Source organism: Dipodomys spectabilis, unplaced genomic scaffold (genome assembly GCF_019054845.1).
Source record: "Dipodomys spectabilis isolate Male_0828 unplaced genomic scaffold, ASM1905484v1 ptg000069l, whole genome shotgun sequence".
In the NCBI taxonomy this organism is placed as follows: domain Eukaryota; kingdom Metazoa; phylum Chordata; class Mammalia; order Rodentia; family Heteromyidae; genus Dipodomys; species Dipodomys spectabilis.
In genome coordinates, this window is record NW_024870746.1 from 6,754,109 (window position 1) to 6,774,761 (window position 20,653).

General features: G+C 47.7%; 1 protein-coding gene across 1 annotated transcript; it reads right to left on the reverse strand.

Annotated features, from left to right (window-relative positions):
- Window positions 1–1,158: 1,158 nt before the first annotated feature.
- On the reverse strand, window positions 1,159–10,225 carry Chrnb2 (cholinergic receptor nicotinic beta 2 subunit). The gene is made up of 6 exons (XM_042682008.1): window positions 10,154–10,225; window positions 8,540–8,685; window positions 8,335–8,379; window positions 7,878–7,987; window positions 5,701–6,679; window positions 1,159–1,945 (listed from the first exon to the last, which is right to left on the reverse strand). Exons 1-6 carry the CDS (start codon window positions 10,215–10,217, stop codon window positions 1,775–1,777), a joined length of 1,515 nt encoding a protein of 504 aa, XP_042537942.1. The 5' UTR covers window positions 10,218–10,225; the 3' UTR covers window positions 1,159–1,774.
- Window positions 10,226–20,653: the final 10,428 nt, after the last annotated feature.

Genomic DNA, 20,653 nt, shown 5'->3' on the forward strand with positions numbered 1-20,653 from the left:
ATCCATGAAGTATCTACTCTGTGCCAGATACACAGATATGCTTTTCAAAAGCATCCTCCATCCTCACAGCAACACTACAAAGAGAACATAACTCTTCCCCTTATGAGGCAAGGAGGCTTAGGCCTAGAAAAACCTGCCCAGAGTAATGACAGAGCTGGGGTGGTAACTTAGCCTCAGAGATCCTGGTCCCTTTGCTTGTGCTGTTTCTCCCCCTCACTACCTACCTGCCAGCAAGGCCTCCCACTCCACTGTGCCTGGAGAAGCAGCAGTCCCACCTGGGTTCCAGAGCACAGAATGGCCTAGCAGTCCAGCTCCCTTGGGTATATTTAGTAACCTAACCCCTCCATGACCTGCTATCTGCTGTCCCAGCACTGATCTTAGGCTAGGATCACAAATCAGAGCCAGTCATGTGGCGAGGGCAGAAACAAGAGATTGCTTAGTAAGATCATTTTCTGGACTAGTAGCCAGGTGGCCTCTGGCTGGCCCCTGGGAGCAGTGTCAGGATGCAGCCTCCAGGAACCCACAAGACAATGAGTTGAATCTATGCCACCTGGGAAGCCACCTGCAGCCCAGACCTAGACTTCTGAAGTTCTGCTTAACCTGCTTAGGCCTGGCTATGAGGAAGACACAGAGGAGCTAGTAGTAGAAGGATAAAACCAGCAGTACGTGAGTGGGAGCAGGCCCAATGCTGATATGGCCCAACTCGGCCAGTTGCTCCCTGCTCCTCTGGCCTCCACAGCCAGGTCTCCTGCCCAGCCCAACTCTGCTGCAGCGTCAGAAAGGCTGGCTCAGCTGAAAGCTAGTGTCTTTAGTTTACCTCCTTCAAGGAATCCATCAGTTCAACATGGGCCTCAGAGTGAGGAGGAAGGGTCAGATCCACTGGCTTGTCTCACTTTCTGAGTCTGTTTCTTCATCTGTAACATGGCTCCTATTGCAATCCATGGCTACCAAAGCTCCTTCCAGCTCCAAATACTGTGAACTTTCACTTCTCACCCAGTTCAAGTATACAGACCCCTGGCTACAAGCAGGGCCCTAAAAGATCCAGAACTCAGAGGCTCCCTTAATACCCATCCCAAAGCCCAAGCAATAAAGGAAGATGATGAAGTCCAGGGGGTGCAAATAATTAATCTTCATGAGACAAAAGGGAGCCTAGGGCTGGGCTCTGGAGCTCTCAGAAGCAAGGGCTGTGGAACTACGCTAGAAGCTCTCTCCCTAGGAGTCTGACTGTAGGATCCTCTGACACTGTGGGTTCTCCCATCCCAGCTGCAGTGTCAGGTCACATTAGGCCTTTCCCTTCCGCTCCTCTTCCTGACCCACCACGGTGTCAGCCAGGCCAGAATGGAGTCTAAGTTCCTGACTAACAAATTAGGTGCCTCTAACAGTCTGCTGGAAGGGGGACCAGGATGCACTGTCCATCCATCTCTTCTCCTGTGACTTGAAGGCCATACACGATTCTGACCCCTTCTTTGCCCCTTCCCTAGCACTGTTCGCAGGGTGGTGCTCTGACATCACTGTCCTCCACCTCTCAGCCTTCCTCTCCACCATGGCCTGCCTGGGTTATACAAGAGGAAGCATGCAGCCCAATGCAACACAGCTGCTCTATCCTCCAGGCTGGGTTGGCTGTATAGATGATGGTGTGGGTGGGGCTCTGAGGAGGCAGGGATGGATCTGTGGGGGCAGCGCTCTCTTTCAGGAGCTCACTGGTCCCATCTTCCACCCTATACTATTGAATAACAAGGGTCAAGGGGAGAAGAGCCATGGAGCTGAGAAGGTCTCACTTGGAGCTGGGAGCCGAGTGGTCCGAGTGGAGGAAGGTGGTGGTGGTGTAGTTCTGAAAGAGAGGCTGCAGGAACATGCCGATGGTGCCAAAGACACAGACAAAGACAAAGATCCAGAGGAAGAGGCGGTCAATCACCATGGCAACGTACTTCCAGTCTTCCCTCACCTGGATGGAGGAGACCCAGGTATCAGTCACATAACATGGGATGGGCTGGGAGTGGAATGGGCATAAGCAGATCCCATATGTCCCACTCCTCTTTTCACTGATTCCTATGTGACCTTTCATAGCTCTGACCTCGTCCACATAAAAGGCCCCATATTCCACCTGCCTTTAAAGCCCATCTAAACTTCTAGGTTTGGAATCAAAACCTACTGTGACAAATAGACTATCTCTTACCCTCTCCCACTACATAATCCAGATTTACCAAACCCCAGTATGCTTTCTCAGGTCTCTGTGCCTTTTGATTGACTTTGTGTCTGAAAATCCTGACTTCTTCTCTATGTGGTAAACTCTTAAATATCCTCCAAAACCCAAATCAAATATCACCCTCTCTATGAAGGCTTCAAACAAGTCCCCCAATGAGAATGAAACATGGTCCTCTCTGGGTTCCCTTCCATATCTCCATCACCATATTTATGGTGTACTATACTGTGTCAATGCGTATGTCTACCAAACTTCACTCTTCTAAACCACAGGGCCCCTGTTTCATCTTTGCAACCCAGGAAATGAGTGCTGATGTTTACAGGAGAGCCTCATCTAACAGCACACAGGGGCCTAAGAGAGTGAGAGCTGGGGCTCAGCTGTGAACAAGTCAGTTGCAAAGATAATACTCTCAGGCATTTGAAAGTCACAGAGCCATGGGCTCACATGAAGGGACAGCTTCTCACAGCTGCTCGGCTGCAGCCTGAGTCTGGGCCTTAGGCCAGGTGAAGAGGCAACCACACACCATCACTAGCCAGCAGCTGAATAATCACCCATTCAGGTAACAATTATGTCTCCTGCATACCTGGCATCATGTTAGGCATTAGAGATACAAGTGAGCAAGACAAATGTACCCTGGGGTGTATTGTCTGAAGGAGACAGAAACAGAAGAATTTTTAAATGTATGCCATGTGGGTAGCAAAGGTGAGAGAGAGAGGGAGAGAAAGGGAAGGGGGGGAGAGAGAGAGAGAGAGAGAGAGAGAGAGAGAGAGAGAATGGAGAGGGATATAATTCAGAAGATAACCTGAGAAAGCCTTTTTTGAGGAGATGGCATTTAAGCTATATCAGAGAACCTGATGTCTCAGAAATATGTTGAAGAAAAAACATCCATCTGGCCTGGGACCTTTGAAAATGTTTAAGCCATGAGAGATCAGAGTGAAGAATAATTTCAGGTTGAAGGAAACTAAAGAAATATGACAACTAAATGCAATTTGAGGTCTTGTAGGAGGTGGTGATCCTACTGAAGATATTACTAAAACAATCAGGAAATTTGGAACATGGATTTTATAAAAGTAATTAATTTCTGACTTTGATCATTAACTTGGGATTTTTGTTGTTGTTTTGTTTGGTTGTTTTTGGTGCAGGGAATCAAACGCAGGACCTTCTATATGCTGAACACCTGGCTTGACCACTCTGCTACATCCCTAGCCTCTATTATACAAGAAATAAGCCCTGTTCTTAGGAGAAACACAAATATTTGGTGGTAAAGAATTACAGTGCCTGCAGCTTACTCTAAAGTCACAGAGCAAAAAAAAATATTGTAATAGTGGTAATATTTTTAAGTGAAAATAGAGACAGGTGGGCTGGGAAGGTGGCTCACTGGTAGAGTGTTAGTTTTGCATACATGAGGCCCTGGGTTCAATTCCTCATCACGACATAAGCAGAAAAAGCTGGAAGTGGTGCTGTGGCTCAAGTGGTAGAGCACTAGCCCTGAGCTGAAAAGCTCAAGGACAGCACCCAGGCCCAGAGTTCAGGCCCCATGACCGACCAAAAAAAAATAGAGACTGGAATTTTAGGCAGAAAGATCTCTATGTGTAAAGGTTCTGGGATGTGAAAAGCCTTGCCTTGCTTAAAGATGGTTAAGGAAATTAGCCAATGTCCTGAGCAAGGGAGAAATGGCACAAGTTAAGGGAAACACACCTGATTTGTATGCAAGAACCCAGGAGCTACATCAGCCAGGCTATTAGGAAATTCTTTCTGGGTCCAGGCAAGAACTACTGGCAGCTTACAGCCTGGGTATTAGTATGGAGGTGGTGAGGAAAGCTGAAAATTATTTTGGAGGAGGTGCTCAACAGGACAGGACTTCTGATGACTTGACAGATGGGGAACAGAGAAAGAGAGAGGTCAAGGATTATTCTAGGTTTTTGGTCTGAAACACTGGGTGGATGGTGATGCCATTTAACAAAGAATGGGGAAAGCTGGGAGAGAGTTGGTGAGAATGTAGATCAAGCAGTAGTTTGGGACAGGTTGAGATCTACGTGCCTATGAGGCATCCAAATAGGTCAGTGTGTCCTCAGCACCTGGATTGGCAAATACACAAGACATAAGTGGACTTCAGTGGGAGGGACAGAGGCCCAGACTGCAGCTGCAGCAGCTGAGCCCTGTACTTCAGCATCTCCCCTGTGGCCTTAGCTGGCTCTGGGGCTCCCACCCCATCTCCACCAGTCTCAGCCTCCCCACTATTTTGACATTCAAACTGTAAGATGCTCTCTGGCCCAAGCTTTTTCTCCAACCTAATTTCCTGCCATTCAGGCTAACAAACCTCTGAAACCACCCTCCCCCAACACAAACCTGAGTGCCTGCCCCACCTCATCCCCTAACAGGAATGGCAGAGTCCCTGAGGAAACCTAGCCAGTCACCATGGCAACAGCTGAGCCTTGGCCTAGAACCAGACAGGTACCCCAGACTTACCTCAGAGCTAGCCAGATGCTAACCAAAGTGGAGGGATGCTAACCCCTCATACCTCCCCCTAACTCCTGACTCAGTCCCTAGGAATCTCCTCTGGGAACACTGCAGGAAAAAAAAGCCAAAGCTGTGCGTGCTGAAAGAGGGTGGGGTGAACCCTCCCTTCCACTGGCCTCATCTCCATAAATATTTTACCAGATGGTTCCCCAGGACCCAGAAGAGAGAAAAGGGATATTGATTTGAGACTCTGCTGGGAGATTCATGGAACCTTTTAACCCTCCCCTCCTCCTCATCCCAACTGTCCTCAATTTTGTCCCCTGTGTGCCCCACAAAGGACTTTCAGTTTGTGCTAAGAGCTGCAGATTAACAACTTGAATGTGGTAATGCAAGCTGTGGGGAGGGACTCTGGGTGACAGCCACAGGCCAGCTGCAAACCCAGAAGGGCCTCTTCCCTTTCCAGGACATCCTCAGGACACTAATGATGCCTCAGCTGAGAGTCATTTAGTCTTGGGCACTGGTCCTCAGGAAGCTGCAAGGTCATCTTGTACTGACTCTTCTCTAATACACCAATCAAGAACGCAGGCCAAGCTGAGCACTAGTGGCTCGTGCCTGTGTCCTAGCTACACAGGAGGCTGAGATCTGAGGATCACAGTTGAAGCCAGCCTGGGCAGAAGAGTCTATAAGACTTTTATCTGCAGTAAATCAGAAAAAGAAGGAAGTAGAGCCGAAAAAGTAGGAAGTAGGGCCGTGGCTCACCCAGCCTTGGGTGAGAAAGCTAGGCAAGAGTATGAGGCCCTAGATTCAAGCCTAAGTAGACACACACACACACACACACCTCAAAAACCAAACTCCCTCTTACACACACACACACACACACGTGCAAGTGTGCACGTGTGCACCAGAGCCACACATTTCCTCCATCCTGTGCTCTTAACTTCACACATGGAAGCAATGCCTTGCTTTTCAGATAAAAAGTCCCTGCTCTCTGAACCCTCATAAATATCTCATGCCTGGTGTAGCTGGGCTGTACTCACACTCTGGTCGTCATCCTCACTCCGCATGTGATCTGCGATGAAGCGCACTCCATCCACTGCCTCCCGGAGGCCGCAGCCACATGGCCCAGCAGAGTGCCCAGGACCAGCCCCAGGTTCCGGCTCCGGCTTGGCTCCAAAGGCCCCAGCCAAACCTTGGACAGATGCACGATTGACAAAGCAGGTGCAGGAGTCTGCGCCCGGGGCATCACGGAAAAAGAGAGCACCGGCCCCCTCGCGCTCGCGCTGGCGTCGCCGCAGGCGCAGGCGCTGGCGGGCACAGTGATGGCGCGGCTGCTGCATGAAGAGCAGTGTGGGCAGCTTCTCCAAGAAGACCACCTTGACCCAGGGTGCCATGGTGTGTGTGGTGGGTGAGCGATGGTGCACATTGAGCACGCACACGCTGGTGACAATGGAGAAGGTGACAAGCACCATGGTGAACATGAGGTACTTGCCCACCAGCGGCACATCCAGGGAAGTGGGAGGCACAATCTTGGAAATGAGCAGGAGGAAGACGGTGAGTGCCAGCAGCACGGAGATGCACAGGGTCATCTTCTCGCCACAGTCTGACGGCAGATAGAAGACAAGGATGGCCAGGGAAGTGATGAGCACGCAGGGGATGATGAGGTTGATGGTGTAGAAGAGTGGCTTGCGGCGAATGATGAAGTCATATGTGATGTCCACATAAGTGGAGTCATCGGGGTTCTCGTTGCGCCGGCCCGGCAGCGCCACGATGTCCCATTCCCCACTGGGTGTGAAGTCATCCAGGCTGGCCACATCACTCTTGAGCACCAGGTCGATCTCAGTGCGGTCATAGGTCCACGAGCGGAACTTCATGGTGCAGTTCTGCTGGTCAAAGGGGAAGTGCTTGACTTCAATCTTGCATGCACTCTTGTAGATGGCTGGTGGCAGCCAGAAGATGCTGCCATCATAAGAGACCACAGCGTTGGAATAGAAGGACACCTCGTACATGCCATCAGCACTGCCAAGAAATGGATACAGTCAGCATTCCTCATCTGAGCATTCCTCTAGCCCTACCTATCAGCCTAGGCCTGCATGGGAGAGGAAAGCCAGAGGCAGATACGAGGAGGAGAACACAGATCTGAAACATACCATCCTGAAGTACCAAGAAGTAGAGCAGGAAGAGGATATGGGTGGGCTGGTAGTAAGAACTGGTGTCCTGGATGGGAGACCTGTGATGCCCCCCTTCAGAGATAGGAAAAGGTAGACAGGGGGCTGGGAAGGTGGCTCAGTGGTAGAGCGCTTGCCTTGCATGCATGAGACCCTGAGTTCGATTCCTCAGCACCACATAAGCAGGGGAAAAAAAGCCGGAAGTGGTACTATGGCTCAAGTGGTAGCGCAATAGCCTTGAGCTGAAGAGCTGAGGGACAGTGCCCAGGCCCAGAGTTCAGGCCCCACAACCGGACCCCAAAAAAAGAAAAGGTAGATGGAGAAGGGGTTCCATCTGCTGCTTGTCCCACGTTATGTAGGCTGACTGATCCTCATGACAGTGGAGAAGTTGCAGAAGCCAGAGTGATAAGCCCGAAAGTCATGGAGAGGGGAAAAGGCAGGTGGTATAAAGGGTATGGTCCTATCAGTTGAGGAAGGTACTTTAGAGGTGGAAGGGACTGTTTCAGGAGAAAAGATTTGAATCTAGAGGAGAAACTAAGACTTATGTTTCCACGATCTTCCCAAGCTTCCAGAAATCCCCAGCCTTGAATCCATTTGAACACTAGGGGCTGTCAATCTTTAACATCCCCACTTCAACTGCTAATAGTGGAAAATCCTAAGTGAGCTGGTCAAGGTCCTAGTCCATTGACTATGCACATATTTATGAGCATATAATATATATATGTATATATATATATATATTATATCTCACTGGTCTGGGTTTGGGTGTCTAGATCAGAGACAGGGACCCTTTTTTCTGCAAAGGGTCCTTTGGATATTTATAACATTCTTGGGGCAGCTCACCAAAAGCATACGTGTCTATCCTGTTATATACCAAATGATTTCCACAGATAATCCCCACCCTTAATCTGGACAGTGCCTATCTGCAAACCTTCCCATAAGAAGTCCCTTCCATCTCACAGCACAAATGAATTTCTCTTACTCTCCCCCATGACTTCCTCTCCTGAGTCTTCCCATCGTCTCCCCCAACCTTCCCAAGAGTCACCTACTTGTTGTACAGGACCACGTCTGGGAGCCAGATGTGTTTGGAAGGAAGCCGAACTTTCTTCATATTGTCAAACTCCTCGGGCTTCCAGGTGAGGCGATAATCCTCCCATTCCTGGGAAGGGGAAAGAGGGAGGCAGCACCAACCTCTGTCCCCAGGAGGGGCCCAAGGTCAAGAAAAGGCACAAAAAGATTATAGACTGGCTTGAGGAAGCTTCTAAAAACCAGTCTCTTTTCCTCTGCCCGACAAGTGTGACTTGTTTGACCCTTAGAACCAACCAAGATTCAAATCCAATTATTTAGGACTCCAAAGTCTAAATGTTTCTGCTCCTTTTGGGGAAAATGAAACAGAGAGAAGGACATACCCACAAGGAAGAGGAGAAGGAAGAGAGGGAAGAGAAGAAAGGAAGAAGATGGGACAAAAAAAGAGAAAAGAAGAGGTGGGATGAGAAGAGAACTAACCTGGGTCAGCCAGACATTGGTAGTCATGATCTGCTCCCGCTCATGCTGTGAGGAAATAAAGAAGCTGCTGAAAAGTCCTGCCCACAGCAGCCTGCAAATGTGCTGCCACCCCTCAGGGCCCCTCCTACTCCAAGAACACTGAAGAGTAAAGACAAACCATTCTGGCTGGACTGGTTTCAGTAGTTGGGTGGAGTGTGCAACTTACCACACTGATGAGCTGGGCCAGGGATACCATGAGCTGCACTGTCACCAGCTCAGAGCCATTGGTAGCTGGACGAATAAGTTTGTTGTAGCGAGAGGGATCCAGGAGGTGTTCCACCAGCCGCTCCTCTGTGTCAGTACTCCACACCCCTGAACAAAGCAGGGGAAAGAAGTGAATACACAAGAGGGTTCACTAGTCAGGCACTGGTGGCTCATGCCTATAATCCTAGCTACTCAGGAGTCTGAGATCTGAGAATCACAGTTCAAACCAGACCCCTGGAAAGAAAGTCCTTCTGAGACTCTTTTCTCCAATGAGCCACCAGAAAACCAGAAGTAGCACTGTGGTTCAAAGTGGTAGAACATTAGCCTTGAGTAAAAGAGCTCAGGCACAGCACCCAAGACCTGAGTTAAAGTCCTACAGCTGACCAAAAAAAAAAAAAAAGATCCTGCCTATCCCTAGGCAAGTGGGACAATTAGGCCTAATGGGGGAGGGTGACAATAGCTTCCTACTGTAGCTTCCTACTGTCCCCTTCCTAAGGATACTTCAAAATGCTTGGGTTATCCCATGGAGGCCCAAGATTAAGCCCCTCATAGAGAAGTCCCTCTCTGAGACCACTGACCAAGGAGTCCAGACAGCCCCTTAGAGATGCCCCAGATTTAGAAGCCACTTTTCAAGGATTAATGCAGACCCGCTTCCCCACAGGTCCTCTGAAGATGATTTCAAGAGGCTTGAGGTTTTTGTCTCTGTGGCTTCCCCAGCAAATACAACTCACAGGAGGTTCAGAGGGTAATAAAAAGGGGAACAAGTATGTGCCCTGTCACATACCCTTTCTCCTAATCTGTGTTGGTTTAGGTGTGCAAAATAACACTATGTATCTCCACTGATGACTAGATGTGACCACCCCCTTTCTTTCACAGACACTGAGTTGGGTAAGAGGGCTGCCTGTGGGTCCCTGAACTCCATAGATGCTGGAGCCTACCCTCCATGAAGTGGCATGTGGGTGTGGAAAGCTCACTCCCTTTATCCCCTGCTGTAACTCTGCTCAAACACCGACCCCCAGCCCTCAGAGAGAGCCTTTCTAATCCTCAGCCTGGCGGTTTTGTTGCTTCCAAATTTCCTGTCCCATCCTACAAGTCAGCTCTGTCTCTCCTTCCTGCCAGCCCCTGTGGGGTGACCCACATGAGGAGCCAATGCGGGGAGTGGGAAATGAGGTAGAGTTACGGGAGAGCTGTTGAAGCAAAGAGAACTCGAGATAGTTTTATAAAAAGTCAAATGACATCTCAGCCTCCGTAGCCCCTGCCATCCCAGAAACCTGAGAGACCCGCCACCGGCTCCGTCCCCTCGGCACCCACACCCTCCCCGTGGCCACTGCTCCAGGTTTCCATCTGTTCCTCATATCATTTACTCTTTCTGGTAGGTGCACCTGGCTGATAAGTCTCCCAAATACTCCTTGCAGTCCCCGAGGTCTCTCCCCTAGTACCCCCTAGCCCCCTGGCCCCTCTAGGCAGGCTCTGGAAACTCTAGGGAATCCCTTCCATCCGCGCGAGGGTGAGGGCGAGACAAAGCTCGGCGTCTTGGGCCATGGATTGGGGTAGAAGCCGGCCGGTCTGTTCTTACCTGAACAGAGACAGAGGAGGCCAACGCTGAGGAGCAGCGCCATGGGGCTGGAGCGCCGGGCCATGCCGTGGGCATAGCTTGCTGCCTGCCGCCTGCTCTGCACCAGCTGAGGCGCACAGCCCGCGGCCGGGCCGCGAGCGGAGCGCTGTCCGTGGTGCTGAAGCCGCACCCGCGCCGCCCGCCGCTGGGCCCAGGCGGGGCGCGCGGCCACGGGTCTGCGGTGCCCGCCGGGAGGACGGCGGTCCGGGGGTGGAGGGGAGCCCGCTGCAGGGAGGAACAAGCTTCTCGCCTATCCAGGTCGGAGCAGGCGGAGGCTTTTCCGGCGGCTCTTCCAGGAATACAATTGGGACGGTGAGGGGGAGGAGTCTGCTCCGGAGGCGGAAGCGCTGGGTTGGGGGGGATGTGGGGGGAGGAAGGGGTCCCTAGATGTGATGTTCTGTGCCTGGTCCTAGTGCCTACCTAGGTGGTGTGAGCGCGAGGGTGAAGAAGGGCTCTCCACCGGACGATGGAGGAGTTCTGAAGCCCCGAAGTTGGAAGGATCTGGAAAGGTTTGACAAAGGCCTGCAGGAAGCAGCAGCAGAAGCAAGACAAGTAGGTCAGAGCCCTCTTAGTATGTGGGTGTGTATGGGGGGGGGGGGGTGCTGGGTTGTGGAGACCTAAAGTAAGGGGGTGGGTGGGGTTTCTAGGATTCCTAACCTTTTTTCTTCTTCTTCTCCTACCTAAACCAATGATTTTGCTCTCTAGGAAGGTTGAAGACACAGCTGAGAAAATGTATTTTAGGCCCCTCCGGAAAGAAATGGGATAATGAGTTCGATATTTTGGGAAAGTAAACAGGAGTCCAGGAATAACTCCCTCACCTGTCCCATTCTCTACCTTCATGAAAGCTGTCCCAAGGCCAGAATCCTGCCCTCCCACAGAAGCTGCGCTGTAGAGGTCTAGACTTCCTTTGACAAAAAGGTAACCTTGAAGGTTTTGAAGAGTAGAAAGATTAGCAGCCCATATCAATGATCTTTTCTCATCTCCATTCCTTTCCACTCCAGTCATCCTGTGTGTCTAGGGGAGATCAGGGGACTATTTCACTGAGAAAGAACGAAGCTAACACAAAGGAGAGCAAAGATGAGAGAGGTGTCAAAACTCAATGACATCTTTGATCTTGAAAGCCCTGAACTTTTAGCTGCTGAGCCACAAAAGACCCCCCCTTTTTTTTCTTAAGTGGATCTGTTGTCACTTTCAATCAAACGATTCCTGACTAAAGCAGATTTATCATGCAGCAAAGCTCCGTCTTGATTCATCAATCCCTTCTTCTCCAATCTCATCTGGGATGCTCTATCCTTAGCTCCCCATTCCAACTACTGGCAATTCCTTTAAGATCTTTAAATATTTAATCTCAGCTCGGAGTGTGGCTTAGTGGAAGAGTAAACGCTTAGCATGCGTGAAGCCCTAGGTTCGATTCCTCAGTACCACATAACAGAAAAGGCAGGAAATGGCGCTGTGGCTCAAGTGAGAGAGGGCTAGCCTTGAGCAAAAGAAGCTCAGGAACAGTGCCCAGGCCAAGTTCAAGCCCCAGGACTGGAAAAAAATAATAAATATTTAATCTCTACTAACCCCTAGACTTCCAAGACTTTTAAACATAAAGTTCTTTTTGGCTTTTTTGTTGCCTGTTTTCTTTACCTTCTACTTAAATTTGCATATTTGGCTTTTTTTTAAGCCTCCTCAAGGAAGCCAGGCCTATTATGTTTCCAGAGCATGCCCAATGAATCCTTCTAAAGCAATGGCAGCCTCTCCCATTAGATTAGGAGCCAGCACTATGGCTGACATATCCCATGGGCTTATCAGGTAAGGAAAAAGTGCAACAAAATTGACTTCTTTTAGTGTGTAGAGAGAAACTCACGCCAAAAACTTCAGCTAAGGCCAGGCGCTGGTGGCTCATGCTATAAACCTAGCTACTCAGGAGACTGAGATCTGAAGAGCACAGTCCAAAGCTAGCTCTGGCAGGAAAATCCATGAGACTTGTACCTCCAATTAACCACCAGAAAACCAGAAGTGGTACTGTGACTCAAGTGGTAGAGTGCTAGCTTTGAGCTGAAGAGTGCAAGGACAGTGCCCAGGCCCAGAGTTCATGTTCCACAACTGACAAAAAACAAAAACAAAAAACAAAACAGGGGCTGGGAAGGTGGCTCAGTGGTAGAGCGCTTGCCTTGCATGCCTGAGGCCCTGGGTTTGATTCCTCAGCACCACATAAGCAAAAAGAAAAAATCTGGAAGTGGCGCTGTGGCTCAAGTGGTAGAGCGCTAGCCTTGAGCTGAAGAGCTGAGTGACAGCGCCCAGGCCCAGAGTTCAGGTCCCACGACTGTCCCAAAAAAAAAAAAAAAAAAAAAAAAAACACTTCACAAAGGAGGAGGCTGCAATACTTGGTAAAAAATGTATGCATTATCCTGCCCATGTAATTGTAACCCCTCTGTACAGTATGTTCACAAATAAAATATTAAAAAAAAAACACTTCATCTAAAAGCAACATACTAAACATATGGCCTGGAATTCAGGAGAAACAGCAGGGTAACTGCTGAAAAGGACTGGAGAAGGAGTAACGTGACTACAGACCCCATAAAGCTCACAGAACTTGGCATAAGTTTGTACCTCTAAGCTCCAGGGTACATGTATGCATAATAATCTCTTAAGAAATAAATCTTGGATGAAGGAAAGGATGAAGCATAAAAATCTATAGAAAGGGGGTGGCATTGTCCGAAAGAGAAATGTATACATTACCTGAATTATGAAATGCTAACTGCTCCGTATAACACCGTAATAACAAAACTGTATCATAAAAATCTATGGAAAGGAATAAGGACTATGTGCAATCATTCTACGTGGGGTAAAGGTCAAGAAGATCCACCTTCAACAATTTAGATTAACATTTGTTATCTCTTATGTGTCAGGAATTGTATGAGTGTTAGGAAGCACTGAACAAAAAGATTTCATCTCAGTGATTAAAGAGATCACAGATTGCCAGGAAATTATTATACAATGTGGTGGCTGCTGTAGGAGATATGAATGAGGTACTTCGGAAGCATGGGGAAACAAGAGGTTAATGATGCTTGAGAGATCTGGAGAGGACAAAGATGAAAGTTGAGATTTGAATGATGAAAAACTCAATAAAGCGAGGGTAGTTTAAAGCTATTTCAAATCCCAAGGAGGGACAGGAGCTTTGGTGGATGAGGGGTGATTGAAGAAGGCTATAAACATTTCCTGTTAATCAAAAACTTTTTTCTGCAGTGGTTAATTCTTTGTAGCATGGCAGGTTGATATGGAGGCAGTGATTCACTTGCTTATAACCTTTATCTACCTCCTGATGCTCCTTTCAGGCCACTGCAGGCAGACTGCTCACCCTAATCACTACCCTTTCTTCTCAGATTCTCCAGCTTTTACTTCAACTTAACTTTCAGTCTGCCAAGAAGTGAATCCTCTAAATACAATGACCCAGTAGCTAGGGAGAGCTGGGACTCTCTCCTTATCTCTCCCAAACCACATTCCCTCTATATCCACAAGGAAGAAAAGCCACAAGGGAGTGAGAACAGGTACAAAACCACATCAGGTGGTAGACAGATACAGAAATATCAATTCTGAAGGAAAATAATGATTAGACAAAATCGTGGGGTCAGGACTCAAACTCAGTACCTGACACTTTCACTCACTGGCTGGCACTCTACCAATTGAGCCATGCCTCAACAAAGTTTTGATGGCACATTTCCATTACCTGTTATGGTAATGTCTCTTAGCAGACATTAAAATTCATTCTCCTTTATGATGTTTTAAGTGTCAAAATTTTGTTACCAAATTAATATTTGTGTTCATGGAGGCCAACAGGAAAACACCAGTTAACAAAACTAAAGTAAATATAAAAATGGAGGGCTGGGAAAGTGGCTCAGTGGTACTGCGCTTGCCTTGCATGCATGGGGCCCTGGGTTCGAGTCCTCAGCAACACATAAGCAGAAAAAAAAGCCAGAAGTGGCGCTGTGGCTCAAGTGGTAGAGCACTTGCCTTAAGGTGAAGAGCTGAGGGACAGTGCCCAGGCCCAGAGTTCAGGCCCACAACTGGACCCAAAAAAAAAAAAAAATGGATTCATAATCCTACGTCCTAGGGGGAAATTCAGTTAACAAATTTACTTATCTATGTCTACATTTAGACAGAAAAGTACATACAAAGAAGGATCCCTCTAGATAAATTTTCACAATACAAATGTATATAATGCCTTCCAGGGTTTTTCTAATCCATCATTACCAATATCCAGACAACCCTCCCCCGCAAATACTTCCCAGTCATTTATCACCTCCTGTCCAAAACAAACACCCTATGGAGAGAGAAGCATGCCAAATGACTACTTAACATTTTGGAACTAGATAGTGGTAATGCTTTACTTATACACTATTATGAATGCATTTCAAAAGGTAAAGTTTACATATGTATTTTAAATTTGCCATATTTTTTTTTTTTTTTTGCCAGTCGTGGGGCCTGAACTCTAGGCCTGGGCGCTGTCCCTCAGCTCTTCAGCTCAAGGCTAGCACTCTACCACTTGAGCCACAGCGCCACTTCCGGCTTTTTTCTTTTTGCTTATGTGGTGCTGAGGAATCGAACCCAGGGCCTTAAGCATGCAAGGCAAGTGCTCTACCACTGAGCCACCTTCCCAGCCCTGCCATATTTTTAAATGACTAAAATTTTAAAAAGGTATCCACCATTCTGACTTCAAATAGCATTGGTCAACATTGCATGTTGAGCTTTATGTAAAGTGAATGTTTATGTATTTATTTTGAAACAAATTCTGTGTTGTCCAGGCTGACTGCAACTCATCTTTCTTCTACTTCTACATCCTAATGCTTGGATTATAGAAGACAAACCCAGCCTGTGTTCTTCAGACCCATGTTGTACATAGGTACGGTTTGTCATCTTCACTGCTGCAGTCTATTGTATGAGCACACTATCGTTTAACCATTGACGGATATCTCAGTTGTTTCCTATTTTGCTGTATTATTAAAAAATAATACTGCGAGGAGCATTCTTGTCAGGTTTTGCTGTACAAATATATATACATCTGTTGGGTGCACTTTTGTTATTTTTAAAAGAATGTATTGTAATATAATTTTGTAATCTTCCCTTTCCATTTACTATTTCTCAAACATCTCTCCATACAAGTATTCTTGGATATATATCCAGATAGATATATCCAGATAGATTGATTGATACGGGGTTAACTTTGTGGTTCAGGCTTTCCTCAAACTAATGATCCTCCTGCCTATGCCTCTAAATGCTGGAATTACAGCTGTGCGCTACCATACTATTTTTAGCAGCCAGAGTATTCCATGATAGATAAATGTTCACACATACCTTTCAATTTTTTCAAGTGAAATTGCTGGCTTAAAGTTGTAAAGTTTTTGATTACTTAAGTTGACTGATGACTTAAGATTTCCCTGGGGCCTCAGGACATAGCACCAACAGCAATTCTGGCCACACTGAAGCCCCTCTTTGTTCCTTGCTCCTCTGCTCTTTAGTCATTCCTTTGTCCCAGGCATAGTTCTTTTGGAATGTCCTTCCATTTTCATCTATGGAACTTCTACTTTCACACTCTTTATTGGGAGTTAATCAATTAATACCATCCTTAAGGTCTTTATCCTTCTTGATTTATTGTGTCTGATACATCCTATACAGCCCATTATATCTGGCTCCAGCTTATCCAATACCATATGCTCCTGATGGCAAGAGCAAGTACAAAAATAATGAAATGAGCAGGGGCTGGGTTTTGAGTCTCAGACATACCAGGTGTTTTCTATGGGGACTGAATCTTCTTTGCCTCTGTATCACCACTACTCAGTGTAGTTCCTGGTGTAGAGCAAATGCTTGGGACAGAACTGTTGACCATGACAGAATGCTATGCCGCTGGGGGCAAGTAGAAGTAGGCTCCTCACCCTGCTCCAAACAAGCACAGTTGCTCACGCTGGCAACATATGACCTTTTGAAGAAAAAGAAAATCCCTACAATCCATTTTCCACAGATCAGCCAGATTGATCTTTTCAAATTTTAAATCAGATCTTGCTACTCCCTGCTTAAAATCCTCCAGTGGCTTCCTACTGCACTTTCAATAAAACCAAACCATTTACTGTGGTCTGCATAATCCAGCTTTCTTCACTGGCCTTGTTCCCTTTTTTCCCTTACTTTCCCCAGACTCAAGCTATGCAAATATCCTATTTTAAAAATATACTGAGTTCTGATTATGTGCAGTCTTATACACTGTACATGTTCTTGCACAATCTTCTGAGATAGACACTACATGATCTCTACGTTAAGGAAACAAAGACAGGCAAGGTAAGTAATTTGCCCAAGGTCACACTATCAGCACCTGGCAAAAGCAGTATTCAAAGCTCATGTTTTTGGTGTATCATTAGCTTCCAACTTCAGGACCACACCAGCCTTGTTCTCACTCAGATTCTCAGGTGGTTGTTCTCACTGCCTGGGATGGTCTTCCTGTTTCCTCCCATTCCTGTCACTTTTCTTGATCAGATTCTCAGTTCAAACACTGCCTCCTTAGGGAGGCCTTCCCTTACTACTGACCTGAAATAACCCCAGTCACTCTCTCCCACATTATCTCATCCTTAATTCCTTGCATCTACTTCCAGTCTAATATTCATCTTGATTTCAGGTTTTTCTTTTGGGGTAGATTTTTTTGAGACAAGGTCTTGCTACATAACCCAGAGTATCCTCAAATTCTCAGTCCTCCTGCCTCCACCTCCCAAGTGCTGGGGTTATAGGTGTGTTTAATCACATCTAGATTGTTCTTATCACATAACTGCTTACTATCTGGCTCCTTTTTGCTAGAATGAAATTATCACAAGAGCAGGGGTCTTGTCTAATAAATGTGATTTGAATGAAAAGCCTCCTTGGCTTTTTAGTAGCAACAGTAATCGTAGCAAGAGTTATTCAATATACATATACCAATCCCTGCTAATAATTTTACAAAGTTCATTTCATCTACATTGATATCATGACCACGATGCAAAGCAGAGAAAATCATACTCATTTTACAAACAAGGAAGCTGAAGTTTGCTGGAATTAAACTTGTCCAAGGTCACATTGCAAAGCAGAAGAACTGAAATCCAAGCTCAGTTCATGCTTTTCCCATTCAGCAGTGCTGCCCCCTTATGGACTAATTCTGAGGGATGAGGCTGCAATTAACACCTCGGCCCTCTCACAACTCAGAACCTCTCCAGATGTCGGGGATGGTCTACATCACTCCCTTCAGATAGCATGTCCATAACTCAACTTCAACTTTTCCACAAAACTCAGCTCTTCTTGAACAGGTCTTATTCTCTGCTAGTGCTACAAGTTGCCTGTTTTTTCACAGCTACTCTGAACTCTGTGATCTTTTGATCTTCCTTATCTTAAAATAAGCCCAAACTCCTCAAGGTTTTTCAATATCTGCCAAGGTCTAGGATTTTCCTGCCTTATTCTACCACTTTCCCTTATTCTAGAATTTCAATCTTTCAATTCCTTCAGCCTGCCACAGTCCAAACTCTAAACCTTTGCATATGACATCCCTTCTGCCTGGAACAGTGCTAGCCCTTTCTCTTCTTGCTGATAATTCGATTCACCCTTCAGAATTTAGCACATCATTTGTTCAGGAACATCGTTCCACGTCCCAGTCTTGTTACTCTTTGAAGCCCTTCTACAACTGCAATTAAGTGACTGGGCACATTGCAACCAATGAAAGATGTCATTTCTACAAGACATGCAAAAGGTGAGGACTGGGTCCCTCTCATTATGTGCTGCATTCCAAACAGTAGATACTTAGTTAATACTTGTTCAGTTTTATCAGGCCTGTTTCCTTCAAAAGAAGGTAAACAAGACCAGGGATTTTTGTTATAGCCACTGCTATTTCTCTGTGCACAATATCCTTTAAATGAATATGCCCATTACTTCCTTTGCATTTCAGCTGGATACCACACTGATGTCTTACTGCATAACTTCACAGGCTTCTGGTGCCAGAGGATCTCCTGGCCACAGAGCTTCAAAACAAAATGGACCAGCAAGAGAAGACAAATCTAATTCCAGTGACCGTGCATTTTGGGTTTCTCGCCAGGGAGAATTGCACAGCATTGTGGAATTGCCTCATCATGTTGTTTTTTTCTAATTAATCCCTTTATGGTGTTATAGCTCAGTGGTACAGTGCTTGCCTACCATGGGTGAGGCTTTGGATTTGATCCCTAGTACTACTAAATACATACATACACACTTAAACCCTTTTAAAGTAGAATTCTGAATATTCCAAATGACTGCATATATGGGTTTCCTGAAAAAAGGCTAAAGTGATAGATGAAAGGATCTCAAGGGTGCACAAGGGAAGGCAGGGGGGAGGAGCTGGGAGTACAGGTATGTAATACCACACTCAGCAGTCTGTGGCAGAACCATGAGTTAGAGGTCAGCCTGGACTACATAGTGAGACCCAGTTCCTTCCCTCCAAAGGCAGAGTCGGGCAGAAGGACATGGTCTTCACAAACAGACCCAAAACTCTGCTGAGTAGCTTTGTATCCCTGAGCAGTCACTCTTCTACCTATTTATATAAAACAGGGATAAAAATAAATACTTACTTTGTAACATTGTTGGAAGATTTAGAAATATTTACAAAATGTCCTGATTCAGGAAGTACTCAATAAACTGGGATTCTTACCATAATGTGTGTGTGTGTGTGTGTGTGTGTGTGTACATGAATGTGCATGCACACTGGTCCTGGGGCTTGAACTCAGGGCCTAGACAGTTTCTGAGCTTTTGTGCTCAGATGGCACTCTACCACTTGAGCCACAGCTCCACTTTCAGGGTTTGTTTTTAGTTTTGGGGTTTTTTTTTGTAGTTTATTGGAAATAAAGTCTCTTAGACTTTTCCTGTCCCGCATGTCTTCCAACTGTGATCCTCTGATCCCAGCCTCCTGAGTAGCTAGGGCTTCAGGCATGAGCCCTAAGCACCTGCCTTTCACACTACCAGCCACATACAGAAACAAAGGTGGCATGTAGCTAAATGTTCAGGCTACTCAAACTAATCAGCCCCCAAGACAATCAGAAATATGCTGTCTTTAAATCTCTGAAGGTAAACTTGGCCAACTAAAAGCCTTGTGTTTATCTACTGAATGGATAAACCAGTGGCCCAGCACCCACTACCAATGTACACAATTGGCTGCCAACAGACTAATTCACTTAGTCCAAGTGGGCCATATTGCCTTCCGGTGGCAACAGGCCAATGGTTCACACACTATGTTGCTCTAGCAGAACTTACCAGGCCCCACCATGAGCTGACATCTGCCCTTGGCAAAGGAACTACAAGCTCTGGATTTCTGGAACCTTAGCCAGCTTTGTCCTTTGTGATGGCGCCATCTAGTGAGACCTGGAGGCACGGTCGCCAATTCTCCGTAGCTGCTTGGATGGCCGGGGGGGGGGGGGGGGGGGGAGGGGTGGGGGGGGGTTGGGGGGGTGGGGATCACTAAGACAAGGCTTGGGAGGCCACAGGGAGAACGGAATCCGCCCCCGGCGGTGTCCTACCAACCCACTGCTATACGAGTGATGCACGCACTTCTTTCGGGTCTGTGGAGGAAGCCAGGGTCACCCCTCTCCCAACTTCATCCAGAACGATGGAGTCTGAAAAGCACCGAAGATCAGATACAGACTATCCCTCAGACATAACTGACCGCGAGCTCAGTCTGCTCTCATCGGATCCTTGGGAATAAACAAAACGGGCATATCCTGCTCTTCAGAGCCATTGCAGAGATGGAGAAACAGGTTCGGCGGGAGTGTGGCTAACCCAAGGGCACACCGAGGAGAGAGACACAACAAGGGGATGGAACAAACCTCTTGTTCTGTTAAGTCCCAGGCTCCTTCCGGGACCCCCCCACACACACACACACACTCACATTTCAGTTTGAAGACTCGACCTTCTCCGCCCCCCACCCCGGCACAGGCAGAGTGCCCCCGCCCCAAGGACCCGAGTCAGGGGCTCGGAATAAAGACCACACAACGGCGCCCGCATGCCTTTCTTCTCGGCTACCCGACTGGCCCGCACGCTCGCCGCTCGGGGGCGGAGAAAGAGGGGCCCCGAGCAGGAAACAAGAGTCCCGCGCGGGGAGCCCCTGGGAGCACGCGGCGCCGGGTCACGTGAGAGGGGAGAGCCGGCGAAGAGCCGCTGCGCGTGCGCACGCACGACGTACGTAAGCACGCACTGAGAGCGCTAAAAGAGGAGAGCTTGAAGCCCCTGGTCACATGTACGGGGTGACAGGAGCGAACTAGGGGGCGGGAAAGAGGACACATCACGTGGAGAGGGCCAGCGCAGGGAGGTCACGTGAGGGGACGGAGGCGGGGCCCCGAGGAGGAGGAGGAGGAGGAGGGGCGCGCGGCTTCCGGCGGCCGGGGGGGGGGGCTAGCGAGCGGAGGGGGGGGGGGCCCTGTCCCGGAGGTGGCGGCGGCGCCATCT